Source organism: Anopheles funestus, chromosome 3RL, assembly GCF_943734845.2.
Source record: "Anopheles funestus chromosome 3RL, idAnoFuneDA-416_04, whole genome shotgun sequence".
NCBI lineage: Eukaryota > Metazoa > Arthropoda > Insecta > Diptera > Culicidae > Anopheles > Anopheles funestus.
In genome coordinates this window covers 39,607,458-39,622,524 of record NC_064599.1, presented here as the reverse complement: position 1 = coordinate 39,622,524, position 15,067 = coordinate 39,607,458, and the positions used below count along the sequence as shown (strand labels likewise).

Here is a 15,067-nt window from a genome sequence, read left to right as displayed (position 1 = left end):
TATGAGTTGGCTTTTGACTGTCATTAGTGAAAGTTATAGTATAGTTTAACAAAACAGATATAGAAGGTGACGGTAATTAACCTGAAAATAGAATGACTGCAAGAAACCGTTCGCTTTTGGACGTAGTTGGAAATCTAGGCACGATACATCCGACATTTATAATGATAAAAAAGAATTTTATGTTCCGCTATCCAGAACGTTCTCTATAATTTGTAGCATTCATAGATGATCATCCACCATTTTGGCAAGTCCCGTAGAAAAAAACAGGCTTGTCTGTGTAGACTACAAGTTATTTGACGATCGTTCGGCATAATCTGAAGATGCTGCTGGTATTCCTGTACAGAAATAAGCAATTTCTGCTACACGCGTTCAACCGTAGCAGGTAATTAAAGTGAATCTTCAGAAAATCCTACATTATAAATGAAATAACTATTTTATAAAATAATAACTGTTTCGAATATATTTGAATCCACATAATCTACGTATTAACGATTAATTTGTTTCATGTATTTTTTATTGCATTTCGCAAAGCAGCAGCAGCAACAACATATATGTTTTGCTCAAAATCCCGGAAGTTTAATCTTCCTCCTCTTCTTCAGCACCACCGCCGCCACCCTGGCCCTTCTTCAGGTTCTTCCTCTTGACGCGACCTGGACGACCACCACCGAATGGTGACTTTAGTGAGAAGTCAATGTGCTTCTGCGAATCCAGACGGACAATGAACGAAGGAATGTTCACGACCTGCTTACGGACACTGTAAAATAGAAAAGTTCAAATTATCAAACAATTAAAACTGAATTAAGATTACCATGATGTGTTCAATTGTTGATTATTTAGCTAATAGTTACAAAAATCAACCGAGAATAACCATAAAACTATTATGTATTGAACAGCGCTAAGGCTTGTAGAACTTTGCGACAATATTGTGTCTGATATAATGATTTAGTTATAAGTAGAACGTACTGTTTAAAGATATAAACTAAAAACCAAAGTTTAAATATGCTATTGTTTGTAATGTAGTACTTTCAGCAGAAGGAATTACACAACATTGCAACCAGTTACAATCGTTACGTATAGAAGGTTCGAGGAAATGTGACTTATTTGTTTTCGGCCCATTTTTGACAATTATACGTTCAAAAATGGTTCCTAAATAGTAATAATCTTCCCAAGAATATAAGTAGGCACTCAAACCGAATTGAAATTGTCAGCTGAGAATGGCCATTGGGATAAGTGGAGTAATTTATACATCGTACAAACGACAGCTTTTGATATCAACGTTTGTCCATCCGTTGTAGTTTAAGGAGTAAAAATTACACAACATTGCAACCAGTTACAATCGTTACCGTATAGGAGATTCGAGGAAATGTGACTTATTTGCTTTCGGCCCATTTTTGACAATTATACGCTCAAAAATGGTTCCTAAATAGTAATAATCTTCCCAAGAATATAATTAGGCACTCAAACCGAATTGAAATTGTCAGCTGAGAATGGCCATTGGGATAAGTGGAGTAATTTGTACAAGGTACAAACGACAGCTTTTGATATCAACATTTGTCCATCCGTTGTAGTTTAAGGAGTAGAAATTACACAACATTGCAACCAGTTACAATCGTTACCGTATAGGAGATTCGAGGAAATGTGACTTATTTGCTTTCGGCCCATTTTTGACAATTATACGCTCAAAAATGGTTCCTAAATAGTAATAATCTTCCCAAGAATATAAGTAGGCACTCAAACCGAATTGAAATTGTCAGCTGAGAATGGCCATTGGGATAAGTGGAGTAATTTATACAACGTACAAACGACAGCTTTTGATATCAACATTTGTCCATCCGTTGTGGTTTAAGGAGTAAACATTACACAACATTGCAACCAGTTACAATCGTTACCGTATAGGAGATTCGAGGAAATGTGACTTATTTGCTTTCGGCCCATTTTTGACAATTATACGCTCAAAAATGGTTCCTAAATAGTAATAATCTTCCCAAGAATATAATTAGGCACTCAAACCGAATTGAAATTGTCAGCTGAGAATGGCCATTGGGGTAATAGTAATAGTAATGAATATCACTGAATAATGGATAAAAATAAATATTATGAAGCAATTGTCTGTTCAATGCCAAAATTGTTTTATGGTTATTCTAAGAATATTAGCGATTTCTCGTGGTCGATAGCGTGTGATAAGGATCCCGACAATAAATTTTACCTCATCCAAAAGGAGTCATACGTGCGACTCTCCGTTGAGCTATGATGCGTTCCAGCATCTTGCACGTGGAAATAATACGTCTCATTTTTGCTTCCGACAACAGGGGACGAACAACTCAGTAGAGAATTTTCATATTCGCCATGGTGATGATCCCGAAATCTGGGCTAGTGAGTACTCTTCCTTAGAAACTCAAAGGCAACCAGACCATTAGGCTACACACCATGGGAACTGAATTTGTGTGAGGCGTTAGAAACCGAAAGATCATCTGATCCAACAGAATCTAAGTGGCACTCACGATCATTTGCATTGGTACGAGACCAATACAAAATCTCTCTAGAGTACTGAACATACAACATATAACATATGAGCATAAAGTATTGCCTGCTGACCAACAACCAACAACTGCCCATCCACGTTTTCGCTACTTACCGAATGTGTCTCTGGCGAATCAGAACACGAGCGTGATGGTAGGACTTGGCCAATCCCAGCTTGAACACCTGCGTCTGCAGACGGCGTTCCAGAAAATCTTCGATCCTCAAACCGAGAACGTAATCGAGCTTCATGCGGGATTCATCCAACACGCCAATACGCACCAGACGACGCAACAGGGCATTACCTACAAAATTAATTAGTTCATATTTAATCAAAACTACAAAACCACGCGGTTTTTGATTGACAATCATTCAAATCAGTACCGCAAGAGCGGCATAATTCATTCAACAATTGTAGTTCTGCCAAGAGGTGTCAGAATAATTAGAACAAAGTATATCATCATAAAAAATAGGAATTCAATGAAAATGAAACCTTTCCAGATCACAGCTCGTGTTCTTACCTTGAAACAGACGCTTTTCGTCCTTCTCTTCCAGCGTGAGCAACTCACGGGCAGCCTTGCGGATCTTGGCCAGCGTGTACTTTACACGCCATACTTCACGCTTGTTACGTAGACCGTACTGGCCGATAATCTTCAATTCCGCATCGAGACGCGGCTTTTCAAACGGACGGCGTGGAGTAACGTAAGTCTTCGAGAAAACCGAAGGAGTACGGTGGTTCACCATTTTGGCTCACAGCGGGACCAACACAAGCGTGTTGCCTCGTTGAACTTTTAACACGGAAAGAGAAAGAGATGCTGCAAACCGGAACCAGCAAGGCAGAGCGTGTTGACAGCTGTCATTTTGAAAGCTAGAGATGGTAAGCACGGATAGATACAGTTCCGTTCCAATCGGGGGAATCAAATCCAATCAAGCGTTGGAAAATATTGACGCGAAATTATTTTTAGCAATGATTGAAGACTATATAAATCAATCCTCCAACACAATATCGGAGCTTCTAAAATGAAAACAAAGTATTTATTCGTGTTACGCAGGTTGTGCGTTCTGGATAAATCCGCAAATAAACTACTGCATTACAACCGAAAAATCGAAACGTGGTCTTTAGGTCGTTTTTACTGTAAACTGTACTCGATGGTATTATTGGGCTTGTTATTGAACATATACCAACAATTATCCAATTTATCATGCTTTCTCGCTTTGTCTAACCTCTAATCAAGCCTGTCAAAGTGAGAACGCATGTTGATTTGATAAGTCGCGTTGGAACTACAATGGAACGATAAATCCTTCCCGTGTTCTCCGCAGACAGCCCTTGCTAGACGAGGAAAATTGACGTACTGTTTTTGGATCTTCCGATCCGTTTCTTATTATGTGCCATGAAACTTTAATGTGCTTACTTAATGTTTGCTCTAAAGGTTCGCTCTTGGTTCGCTGACTAATTATATTATTACTTTTATCCCTACATTACGGCTAAACGCCGTAATAATTGATCATAAATAAATACTTTTATCCGGGTGCCATTTAACCAGGTGTCGGATTATTCGGGCAGCTCAGAAATGGCAGATCCAAAAGAAATTTGACACATTTACTGCAGAACCGATGAAGGGATATTATAATGATCGATGAAATGCTAAATAACTGCCAATGGTTTTCTATTGAAACCCGTTTTGTACAAAATCCAACCAATACTTAGTATCTATTGGTATTCCTTTCTTTGAATCGAACTTATAAGTTCGCCCTAGTTCGATAGGCCTAGGCTGGCTTTTCATAGGCCTGCTAGGTTTACATGCATCAGCTTTTTGGAACTTTTCAAATGTTTCGCGATTCGCATGATGACTTTGTCCTTGCTGATTAATAGTGTACAAAGGATCGTAGACAATAATTTGGTGATTGCGTTGAAAATGCGTGGTTTATTTTCCATTTTTTAAATCATTTAAATGATTTTACACTAATCATCTTAAGATTCCTGTCATAATAGGATTTTTAAACTGACTGGATGCTCAGTGAAATAAATTGAAAAAGGTACGACAAAAAATCAAAATTGCTACTTGGGTTTGTGCTAATGTTGACATTCCTACACATTTGGTTAGTTGGGTGCAGTTTTTGTTTTTTTTTATATTTTGACATCCCATGCACATCAGATCATTTGGGACAAAATAACTAATTTGACAATTTCTAAAATAAAAACACTCCACCACTAAATTGGCAAACACCGCAACTAGCAACGTAGTGAGACCATTAGAAAAGAAATCATGACATACGTGCACTAGTACCCCGGTCATCGCCAGAAGGAAACGCACAACAAGTCCCGGTCAAGAACTCTGCACTCGCAGACTGTTTGTGGCGATAGAAATAGGAAGAAAACAGTAACGACCTCCCTCGGTGGCTGTTATCAGTTTATCAGTCTTTTCATGATCACTCCCGAAAGTGGCAGCGATAGGTGAAGCCCTCGTTATATTTTTTGCAGCGGAATTTAATCCGTGCGGCTGCAGATGGTGCGCCTATTCTGTGTTTGCTTCAATGACATGTGTCGAACCTGGTTGGCAACGAACTAACAATCAAATTGTTCTCTAAAACAATTTATTTCTTTTGGTTCGTAGTACAACGATAATACCGGTAGTGGTTGTGTGGTTTTACACGTAGAAGCATCCATCGTACGGCCGTTGAAGTGCATTTTTATGTGAATTGGCACAAGATCGCCCAAGCTTGTGAAGATGTCTTTCAAGGATCTTGTCGAGCCGGAATGTGGCGGAGCGAACCCGTTGATGAACTTGGGCCGCCAGGTACGGCGTGATGTTGGCCTACAGGACGAAGGTTTGGCAGGTGGGCGAAGTTCTTTCGCCGGAGCAGATCGAGAGCTTGTAAAGGAATATATGGACCAAATAGCACCGGGTCCGCAAACCTTTCGCATGGATGAGCTGCTGAAGGAGATGCGTGAAATCGATGCCCACAACCATCGGCAGCAACAAATGGTTGGGGTGGGTCGATCAATCGATATGGTGGGACCTGGTGGTGCATGGGCCGAAGAGTTTCGTGCTGATGCTGCCCACCCGAGAGAGGAAAGTAAGCTTTCGAGTGTAAGTAATGATAGCTGTCCAGTGATCGTATGATCTCTACTGATCTTCTATCGCTTGTTTTTCGAAGCGCAGGTCTGGTCCCAGTCGCAGTTGCCACCAATTCACGCCAATATGCGAGACCCAACGATTCAGCAGCCCACTATTCGACAAGCGGCCAGTGACATGATGTACCACTCATACGCTGGACAAATGTACAATCCAAACATACGCCAAAGCGAGGTAAGTCGGTTAACCTAATCCTTTATACCGTTTGCTAAAAAGACAATGTTTCGCTGCAGTTTGTACGCTTTATGGGTAACGTAAGTGCGGGGAATGTACGCATCAACGCAGGAAGTGTCGAGGTGTCGCATAGCGTATGGGAGAACCGTTTCGATGAACTGGAGGCAAGCTCGTCGAAAGGGAAAGTACAGCAGCAGGAGCAAAAACCGGACGAAACACAAAAGCAGGAGGATGATTGGGCCAAGGCATTTGTGGACGATAAGCAGGAGCAGGATGAAGCCTCGGACAATTACAATAAGCAATTCTGGGAGCGTCTGCAGGACGAATGGCGAACGCTGTCGGAAGCGGAGGGCAAGCATCCGTGGTTATCTGAGTTTAATGACTTCTACGATCCCTTCAAGGAGTACAAATTCGACGAAGAAAACCCGATGGCGGACGTGGAGAATGCGTTCGAAAAGGGTAAAGCTTTCCTGGAACAGGGTGACATACCTAGTGCGGTCCTGTGCTTCGAGTCGGCCGTCAAACAGGATCCGGAGAATCCGGAAATTTGGGAACAGCTAGGGTTTTCACAGGCAGAGAACGAGAAGGATCCGAATGCGATCGCTGCATTCAACAAGGCGCTTTCGTTTAATCCCAACAACATGCCCGTACTGATGGCTTTAGCCATCTCGTACACTAACGAGGTCCTGCAAAACCAGGCCCTTCGAATGTTGGTGCGTTGGATGAAGTGTAACCCGAAGTACGAACATCTGGTACCGCCGGAGATGCTCCAAACGGAGGACTCTCCCATAGCCAGCTCGCTGATGGGTGGACCAAAATTGAAGGACGTGCAGGAACTCTTCATAAAGGCGGTTCAGCAGTCACCAACCGAGATCGATGCGGACATACAGGAAGCGCTCGGTGTGCTGTTCAATCTTTCCTCTGAGTTTAACAAGGCAGTTGACTGTTTCAATGCCGTGCTGCAGGTACGTCCGGAAAGTTCCAAAGCTTGGAATCGGCTTGGCGCCAGCTTAGCCAACGGCAATCGGTCATTGGAAGCGGTTGATGCGTATCAACGTGCTCTCGCATTCCATCCTGGGTTTATCCGCGCACGGTTCAACGTTGGCGTGATTTGTGTCAATCTGAAGGCGTACAAGGAAGCGGCAGAACATCTACTGACGGCGTTGAACCTTCAGGCGAACTCAGCCGCCCGATCCGGGTTGAAGGTGCAGTCGATGTCTAATCAAATGTCCGGTGCGATCTGGAGCTTGTTGCGCATGGTGCTGTCGCTCATGAATCGGAAAGACTTGCATACGGCTGTCGACAAACGAGATCTGGAAGTGTTGAATCGCGAGTTTCCGATGAGCAACGACTAACGGACGGGTAAATGCTGTCGCGGGCGAGGATTGTTCGTGGTGATGCGAAGCGTAGTTTAACATTACAGCGTTGATATTTAGAAAATCCCCCCAGCAGCGCTTCCCTTGCACTGCAGTGGGTGGAGGGTTAACGGGAATTAGTGTAAGTGCAAATTGAGACAAAGCGGAACGGGTGAATGATTTTATCGCAACAACAACAAAAAACATAAACGTTTGGGTGTTTGTAAAAGCGGGATTTATATTAACTTTTACTTTGTTATGAGAGATTATATGTTTCTTTTTTTTGTATTTTGCTAGCAAAATTATAAAGCGGGGATGGAATATGCACCAACAGAGGAAAAACGTTACATTGCAACTATACTCTGCGTGCATTCGTTTGGGCTTCGATTGCAAGGCAATTTATTATAAACGTACCTAATCGTGGAGTCATTTGTAGGAGGGCAAACACGCAAAGACGAATAAAAGGCGAAAGAAGTCCTTAAAAAATACTACTAGAAAAATATACACATTTAAACGGTGCAATACCTGGAGCAAGGGAAAATTTTCCAATGGTGTACCGTTTTATTAGCAATCATGATGAAAGAATTCATAAAAAGTAATCCTTCGTCCCTGTCATAAATTCTTTACAAACCATAACTATCCTCATAGTTTAATTACCTTCGGAGAATGCCTACCGAAATTCGGTATAAACAAAACTGAACGATTAAGTTTATATGATAAAAGAATTACCTTTTTTCGACACTAAGTATCTTTTTCATTTTTATTTGAATAATTTTAAGCGATTTTAACGTAACATTTAAAAGTGAAGCTGTCCGCCAGTTCACTGCGTTTTGCGTAAGAACTCAACCAGAAGGTTTACACGATCTCCTTGAATGAGCGCAACAGAAGATGATAAACATTCCAACCGACAAACAAGTGAAAAAGAGACCAATAGTGTTCTTCGTGCCGTATTGAAAGACGAAAAAGAAAAAGACACCAAAATCGACCGTAAATAACAGAACCTGCCGTCGTTTCACTGCTGTTCATTTCTTTTCGCTGCAAGTTGCAACAGTTGTGTTCTACCCAACCCTGTTGTAGATTTATCGTTTTAAATAACGAATTAAGCTTTAATTCACGTGTATTTTGTGTGTAGTTACGCAACTTTTTTTGTGTAAAGTTTGAGCAACTCCGGCATCATTCCTCTGAAATGGCAGCACTAACGAAAGGTAAGAGATGCTTCCATCAGGAGTTAAGGCGACGTTTGGTTAACCCCTTGGAGGAAGTAATGAACAACGTAAAGCCATAGTAGAAAAGCATAAATTGTATGTTAAGTTATGGTTTTAGCTGAGATGCGTCCACTATTGCGAAAGTATGACCTCTTCTCGGTGGACTTTGATCATCAGTATCATTCAGCATCGAATGGCTTGGTCACTGCCGGTTCAAAGTCCGATCTGATGACGTAGTGAAAGCAACAACTTTTTAGCTCATCCAGCCAGTGGGCACAATTTTTCCCTGGAATGATCAAATTATTTCGGATGGATGTATAATGTTTTATCAGTCTTGAGACGGAATGTTGTCCAAAATTGCTCCAGCAAACACATGACTTGTAGAAGCATCCATTTCATTGCCCATTTATCACCATCAAACAGTATCAAACAAACGCGAATATGGCTCGGACAGGTTGATAAGGAAATGGATCCACTTTTTTCCTGTGTATGCACGGTGATGCTGATAATCCTGATAGTGGGAATGCTACCCCCCTCCGTAGTACGGCGGTGTCTTGCTTGTCAGCATGTTTCCTTGCTTGTTTTGCACCATATGCGCCACTGATCGTGATCTTCTTATCTGTTTTGCCCTTCAGGAGTTTTCATTGTGGCGGCCAAGCGCACCGCTTTCGGTACATTCGGTGGAGCATTTAAGAACACCAATGCAACGCAACTGCAGACGGTAGCGGCAAAGGCAGCGCTTGATGCGGCCGGTCTAAAGCCGGATCAGGTTGATTCCGTTAACATCGGTCAGGTGTTGGTGCTGTCGTCGACCGATGGTGCGTTCCTACCCCGGCACGTGTCGCTCGGATGTGGTGTTCCAATCGAGCGACCAGCTCTCGGCGTGAATCGTCTATGCGGGTCCGGGTTCCAAGCGGTAGTAAACGGAGCACAGGACATCCTTGTAGGTGCGGCACACATTTCGCTCACCGGTGGTGTTGACAATATGTCCCAGACACCGTACACGCTGCGCAACAGCCGTTTCGGTATTCCGCTCGGAACTAGCCCTGCGCTAGAGGACGCACTGTGGGTTAGTAGAGATCAAACACAAATCACTTTAAGCGATATGGTTAAATGCTAATAATAATTCCTTCCATTCCTTCTAGACCGGTCTGACTGACTCCTACTGTAAGCTCCCGATGGCACTGACGGCAGAAAACCTCGCCGAAAAGCATAAGATTCCACGTGAGAAGGTGGACGAGTTTGCGTACCGTTCGCAGCAGCTCTGGAAGAAGGCAAATGATGAGGGCGTATTTAAGACGGAAATTACTCCATTCAAGCTAAAGATTAAGGGAAAGGAAGTTAACTTTGCGGTCGACGAACATCCGCGTCCGCAGACCACCCTGGAAGGATTGGCAAAGCTTCCGACGCTGTTCAAAAAGAATGGTGCCGTTACTGCAGGAACTGCTTCGGTAAGATTTACTGATCCGTGTGTTTTTAGATTTTATTTTTCTAAGCGTCTAATCTGTTTTTTTTAGGGTATCTGTGATGGTGCTGCAGCAGTTGTGGTTGCTTCGGAGGAAGCGATCAAGAAACACAACCTGACACCGTTGGCTCGTTTGGTTGCGTACAGCACGGTCGGTGTGCCACCGGAGATTATGGGCATTGGTCCGGTACCTGCTATTCGGAACGTACTAAACGTGGCCGGCCTCAAGATGGACGATGTGGATCTGTTCGAGATCAATGAAGCGTTCGGCGTACAGACGCTGGCTTGCGCACAGGAACTCGGTCTCGATATCAACAAACTTAACCTGAACGGTGGTGCAATTGCACTTGGTCATCCGCTTGGCGCTTCCGGATCGCGTATTACTGGTCATCTTGTGCATGAGCTGAAGTAAGTATAAAAACGTTGGCATATTAGTCAAGCGCTATTTTCACCATTTCATCCTTATTCTAGACGAAAGAACCTCAAACGAGCTGTTGGATCGGCCTGCATTGGAGGAGGACAGGGCATTGCGCTGCTGCTGGAAGCTGTTTAGTAGAAGCGCAATCACTAACAATCTATCCGGGAAGAGCAATGGGAAACGTACCTCAAAACAAAGTGTGTTTATTTTTCTAAAAAAAAAACTGGTTGAAAATAGATTGTGAGCAAAGTTGTAGTAGTATTTTTAAGAATCTTCAACGAGTAAACAAAGCATTTTTGTCTAAACATTAATATGGTGTAATTGTTTTCCTTTGTAAATTTATTGTTTTTAATTTTAATGTTCATATCTAGAATTATAATCGAACTTTAATCTGGACGATGTATAATTATCCATTTCAGATTTCTTTCAGCTGTATGATGTCGTAGAGTTAGTAGTTGATACATCTATATATCTATATATATAAAATTCTCGTGTCGCGGTGTTAGTGTGCAAACTCCTCGTAAACGGCTGAACCGATTTGTATGAAATTTTAACTGAAAGTTCGTTAGGTATGAGAATAGGTTTACCGCTACTTTTCGTTTCGCTAGGTGGCCTCTGGCCAATATTATGAGTTCTTTTCTGTTTTTCCTACGGGAGATATCAAGTAGGCATAGCCTTTTTTTCAACACGAATAATGTTGAACACTACTGAACCAAAAAAGTTCTAACGAATAAATCAATCAAAGTAGGTACACATGACGATTTATTTGTGTAATTTTATTCATTAAAGCGTTAAATAAGTGATAAATAAGTAAAAAGCAAGTGTGTGAATAATTAAAAAAGGGCTATTTAGTGATTTGCGGCTCGGTGGAATCGGCGCCATACACGAAAGTACCTGATATTAAATCCCAACCGTCAAGGAAAACCAGAAACGTCTCCTAAAGTAGCAGAAAAGAATGAGAAGAGCAACAAAAAAGAAGAAAAATTGCTTTGATTGGGAGTATTATTTGGATTAACAATGGCAATAATTTAAGAATTTTCAATTAATCAACGGTATTCTCTAATCGTCACTCTAATAATACCACACGAATCAAGATTGAACACTCAAAATGTCTGCTTTAATTACAAAACGCGTGTTTAAGGGCAAAGCTAGGTTTGCCGGGTAAGCTAGTAATTTATAATAATTAACTTCTTCACCCTCTTCCCTTAATGTTCAAAAACGGTTTACGAGACCTAGAATGCATGACATTATTTTCAAAAACATCCCTATTTTGTAGTACAAAAATGGTGATCTTGTTTGTTGCTCCGGAAAAAAAACCGTAACGATGCTCATCTGGTCGCCCAGTCTGGGCCGATCGGGATCATTAACCGGCGTTTCGTGTCAGTCAACCAGGTGGATAAATTAGCGCATAAGCATTAAATGAAGAAGAAGAAGAAAAAGCACACCCAGACACACAAAAGAAACCAGATCAAAGAGGTTTGAAAGAAAAAAACTTTTGCTTTCGTTTGAATTCTGATTTATCTCGTCGGTGATCGCAATGTACACGATCGCAAGCAGAAGTACTCAATTCTGTTTCTCTTTAGGATGAGTTTTCTCACCATGGCGTGATGTGAGAGGATGGTGAGATTTCGCTCACACATCTTAAGGTGCACCATGGTCTGAGAGGATGCGTTACTTGCAGAAACGGTTTTGCAGACGTTTCCCCTATGAGGCGGAGATCGTTGGAGAATATTGGTTGGTGAATTATTTTTAAAATATTGGTGGAAATATTTTACAAGCACGAGTTCGTGCATTTGATTGGTAATTTATCGACTACACTAATGGATTAATTCATTAAATTATGTTGCAAATTACAGAAAAATCGGGAAAGTACTCCACTATTTCATGCACTAAATGGAAGTATTGTTAGAGTTTTCTTAGTGCGCATTGAAATCCGTTGAATTCTCGTCCAATTCCACCTTGTCAGTTTTGCTACGACATACGACCAAAATGAAGATGGATGGAAAACTCTTAAATACCTTTTTTGCTCAGGAGAAGTCAAGGGTCAGCGATACATATTTCACATTAAATTAAATGTTCATCTCTTAAGCATTGTAATTATCAATACGGCCAGGCCGTTCTATCTGAATAAAAAAAAGCACTTCGTAAGGTGAAGTCTACGTATCTGAGAATATTAACCATATTTATCATGACGAGTGCTGAACAATTTACAAAAATATTTTTACCACGAAAGCAATACCTTCCAAGGAATAAACTCGGCAAGAAAGGTAACACCACAAAAGAGTGGGATCACGCATCACTAACCGGCTCTGCGCCAGGTGAGAGAAGCTAAGAAGCGTGAGCAAACTTTAGTGCTTTTGGCCAGCCGGTGGGAATTGTGCACACTACATACGAGCCCACCATTTGGCCGTTTTGGAGCGATCGTGGTATCGTTGCGTGTGCTATTGTTTCTCGCCAGTCGCTTCTTTACCGTCGCTTTGAGCATTGCAAACCCGGGCGGTTATTATCGGTGCTGCTCGATGCAACACCCGGGCCGGAGTCGATCTTTCGCGATAATCGTGTGTTTTATGTTCAGTTAAATTTACGTTTTTTTATTTGGTTATCTCGTGATTATTTGTGCTACGAGTGCATTGTGTGCCTGTGTGCCTAGCTTATGATTTGGTGACAACGGGTCGGTTCGTTTTGGTTTTCAATGTGTATGCATCTGAGGGGGAAAACAGTGATCAACGCGTGGATGTAATCAGCGTGAAAAAAAGGTATTAAAATGCATGTTTTATTGCACATAAAATAAATTTGTTTTCAGTAGTCTGTAGGCTGCTAGAAAGACCAGCAGTAAGCAAAAAATGTGTCTTTATTGGCGATACACCTCACACACCATCCAGGACGATCACCATTTTTCCGATCTTCTTCGATCGATCGTTCATTTTGTGTGATCCGGTTTCGAGCGCCATTGTGATCAGGAAGCAAGAAAAGGCAGAGAAAAAAGAAATAAACGATGTATTGTGTATGTGTGTCCGTATGTCCTGAGATCACATGTAATTATTATCTGTGTTGCGTTTCCGCCATTACAAAGAGGATCCGTATAAGCTCAATTAAAAAAATCGGATCCTTTTTTTACTATTTGGTGCGACAGTTGTAACCATTACGGATTATTATCAGTGAATTAAACTTAAGTTTCTGTAGTAATTTTCATCTTGTGACTATTGTAACTTGTGCCAGTAAAACGCCCTTTAGGGTGTTGCATTTCACACTTCCTCTGACTGCTGGGAAATGCACATTTAACGGAAAACGGAAATCATGCGTGCTGGTGTGCGTGCGTGCGTGCGTGCATGAGTGAGTGAACAATCGAGGAACACGTGGAGCGCAAGTTTTCGCTGTTCACCGTGATTGACCGTGATAATGCTCGGTGAAGGAAATGCAACACGTTTTTGGTATTTTTGTTATTGCCGTCATTGTTGGGCCGTGTTGTGGTACGGGGTAAAATTTGTTGAACGAGCAAGCGAAAGCGAAAAGCAAATAGTAGAAAATGCCCCACACCCAATCGCAAGAAAATGGCCGATGAGTGCAGTGAAGTGGCGTGCCAAAATAAATAGAAATAAAACAAATTGTACTAGCTGTGTGTGTGTGTGGTAAAATGAAAGAAATGAATGAAGAAGGCAGGTGACGATAAACATTGCCATTAGGAAAGTTGAAAACAAAACTAGAAAAGAAAAGAGGAAAAGAAAGAGAAATAGAAATGGCCAACAAGAACAAACAATGAAATAAATAATCAATTAGAGAAGAAAACGGACCAATTAATGATGAAGAAAAGCAAACAAACCATATCTACTTTTGCACCCCACCAGTGTATGTCGTTAGTGAAACAAAGTGAATTATCTGAAAATAGGTAAAAAGCACACCCTACTAACATGAGGGTAGCAAATAATGAATAATCTATCAATAATGAGTGCAGCACAAAAATTGTATATGCCGTTCCGGGATCCAACGTTTACCTCCTTTACGAGGCATCCAATCGGGACTGATCTGGATTGCAAGGTTTTGGGTGGAATTTTCCCACATACCGTTGGGCGTACCGGAACCGAAAGTGGCGGAACGTACCAAAAATAAAAAAGGCGAGAAGGCGGTTAAAAACAAAACGTGTCGGAAAGTATTCGGATTCCTGGTTTTCAGTAGAACCGCGTGATGGAACGGGTACGATACGGGATCAGCAAAAGTGTTGGCCAAAAAAAAAGAAGGAAACAGCCGGTATCGAAATAAAAAAAACAACAACTTCCATTTAATAACACTCGGCAGACGGGAAGATCGCGTGCCGCCCCGATTTGCTTTTGCTGCCCGTTGTTGGTTCCTTCTGAAGAAACGACAGCGAAGCAACACCGTATCGGCTGCTGTTGCTGGTGGATAATTAGTGCTTATTAATTGTTGGGGATGTTTATGATTGGCTTAGTGGCTCTAACGTGCAGCTAGTGCTTTAATGCCTCCATCCACTGGGCGAGGATAAGATTTACAGTTGGTCAGTTATCAACCGGAATGGTTCTTTCGTGAATTTGGCATCCCATTTTATCCGGAACGGATAGGAACGAAGGGAGCTTGAATTAATCCTTGATGATTAAATTTGTACCATATTTCTTCGCAGGGTTGACACACACACACACACATGCACGGAAAATACACACACAACCATTGGTGACGATGGACGGGGTGTAGTGATTTATACTGACTGGCTGTTAATCTTGACCATGATTTGCTATGAGGCAGAAGTACATTAATTTTCCCACTGGACCCAGTGTGTTGGGTCG

At 41.7% G+C, this 15,067-nt stretch overlaps 4 protein-coding genes and 1 long non-coding RNA gene across 7 annotated transcripts in view; 4 read left to right on the top strand and 1 right to left on the bottom strand.

The window, feature by feature from the left end:
• Positions 1–492: 492 nt before the first annotated feature.
• Positions 493–3,346, bottom strand: LOC125768921 (40S ribosomal protein S9). 2 transcript variants are annotated; one of them, XR_007418976.1, is made up of 4 exons: positions 3,039–3,346; positions 2,636–2,822; positions 2,207–2,547; positions 599–754 (listed from the first exon to the last, which is right to left on the bottom strand). XR_007418976.1 is itself a non-coding variant. In XM_049437251.1 (3 exons), exons 1-3 carry the CDS (start codon positions 3,259–3,261, stop codon positions 577–579), a joined length of 588 nt encoding a protein of 195 aa, XP_049293208.1. In that variant the 5' UTR covers positions 3,262–3,344; the 3' UTR covers positions 493–576. The 2 variants fall into 2 exon arrangements, 1 of the variants encoding a protein (XP_049293208.1); XM_049437251.1 differs by lacking the exon at positions 2,207–2,547 and having other exon boundaries at positions 493–754; positions 3,039–3,344.
• Positions 964–2,049, top strand: LOC125768963 (uncharacterized). Its single transcript, XR_007418979.1, has 3 exons — positions 964–1,080; positions 1,627–1,723; positions 2,001–2,049. It is a non-coding gene; the product is annotated as an uncharacterized LOC125768963 (long non-coding RNA).
• Positions 3,347–4,626: 1,280 nt separating the features above from the next.
• On the top strand, positions 4,627–7,712 carry LOC125768854 (peroxisomal targeting signal 1 receptor). Its single transcript, XM_049437105.1, has 4 exons — positions 4,627–4,972; positions 5,133–5,609; positions 5,682–5,828; positions 5,888–7,712. The coding sequence occupies exons 2-4, from the start codon at positions 5,247–5,249 to the stop codon at positions 7,181–7,183; spliced, it is 1,806 nt and encodes a 601-aa protein (XP_049293062.1). The 5' UTR covers positions 4,627–4,972; positions 5,133–5,246; the 3' UTR covers positions 7,184–7,712.
• Positions 7,713–8,162: 450 nt separating this feature from the next.
• LOC125768874 (3-ketoacyl-CoA thiolase, mitochondrial) lies at positions 8,163–10,582 on the top strand. The gene is made up of 5 exons (XM_049437128.1): positions 8,163–8,388; positions 9,024–9,457; positions 9,534–9,839; positions 9,906–10,261; positions 10,325–10,582. Exons 1-5 carry the CDS (start codon positions 8,370–8,372, stop codon positions 10,404–10,406), a joined length of 1,197 nt encoding a protein of 398 aa, XP_049293085.1. The 5' UTR covers positions 8,163–8,369; the 3' UTR covers positions 10,407–10,582.
• Positions 10,583–12,629: 2,047 nt separating this feature from the next.
• The window catches only part of LOC125768821 (uncharacterized), a 62,288-nt gene continuing 59,850 nt past the window's right edge, over positions 12,630–15,067 (top strand). Inside the window, exon 1 of one of the 2 annotated variants that reach the window (XM_049436988.1) lies at positions 12,630–13,027. The gene's annotated coding sequence lies outside the window, so the exon portion shown is untranslated. Of the gene's footprint in view, positions 13,028–13,077; positions 14,158–15,067 lie in introns of those variants that run through there. The other variant, XM_049436989.1, reaches the window with a different exon arrangement.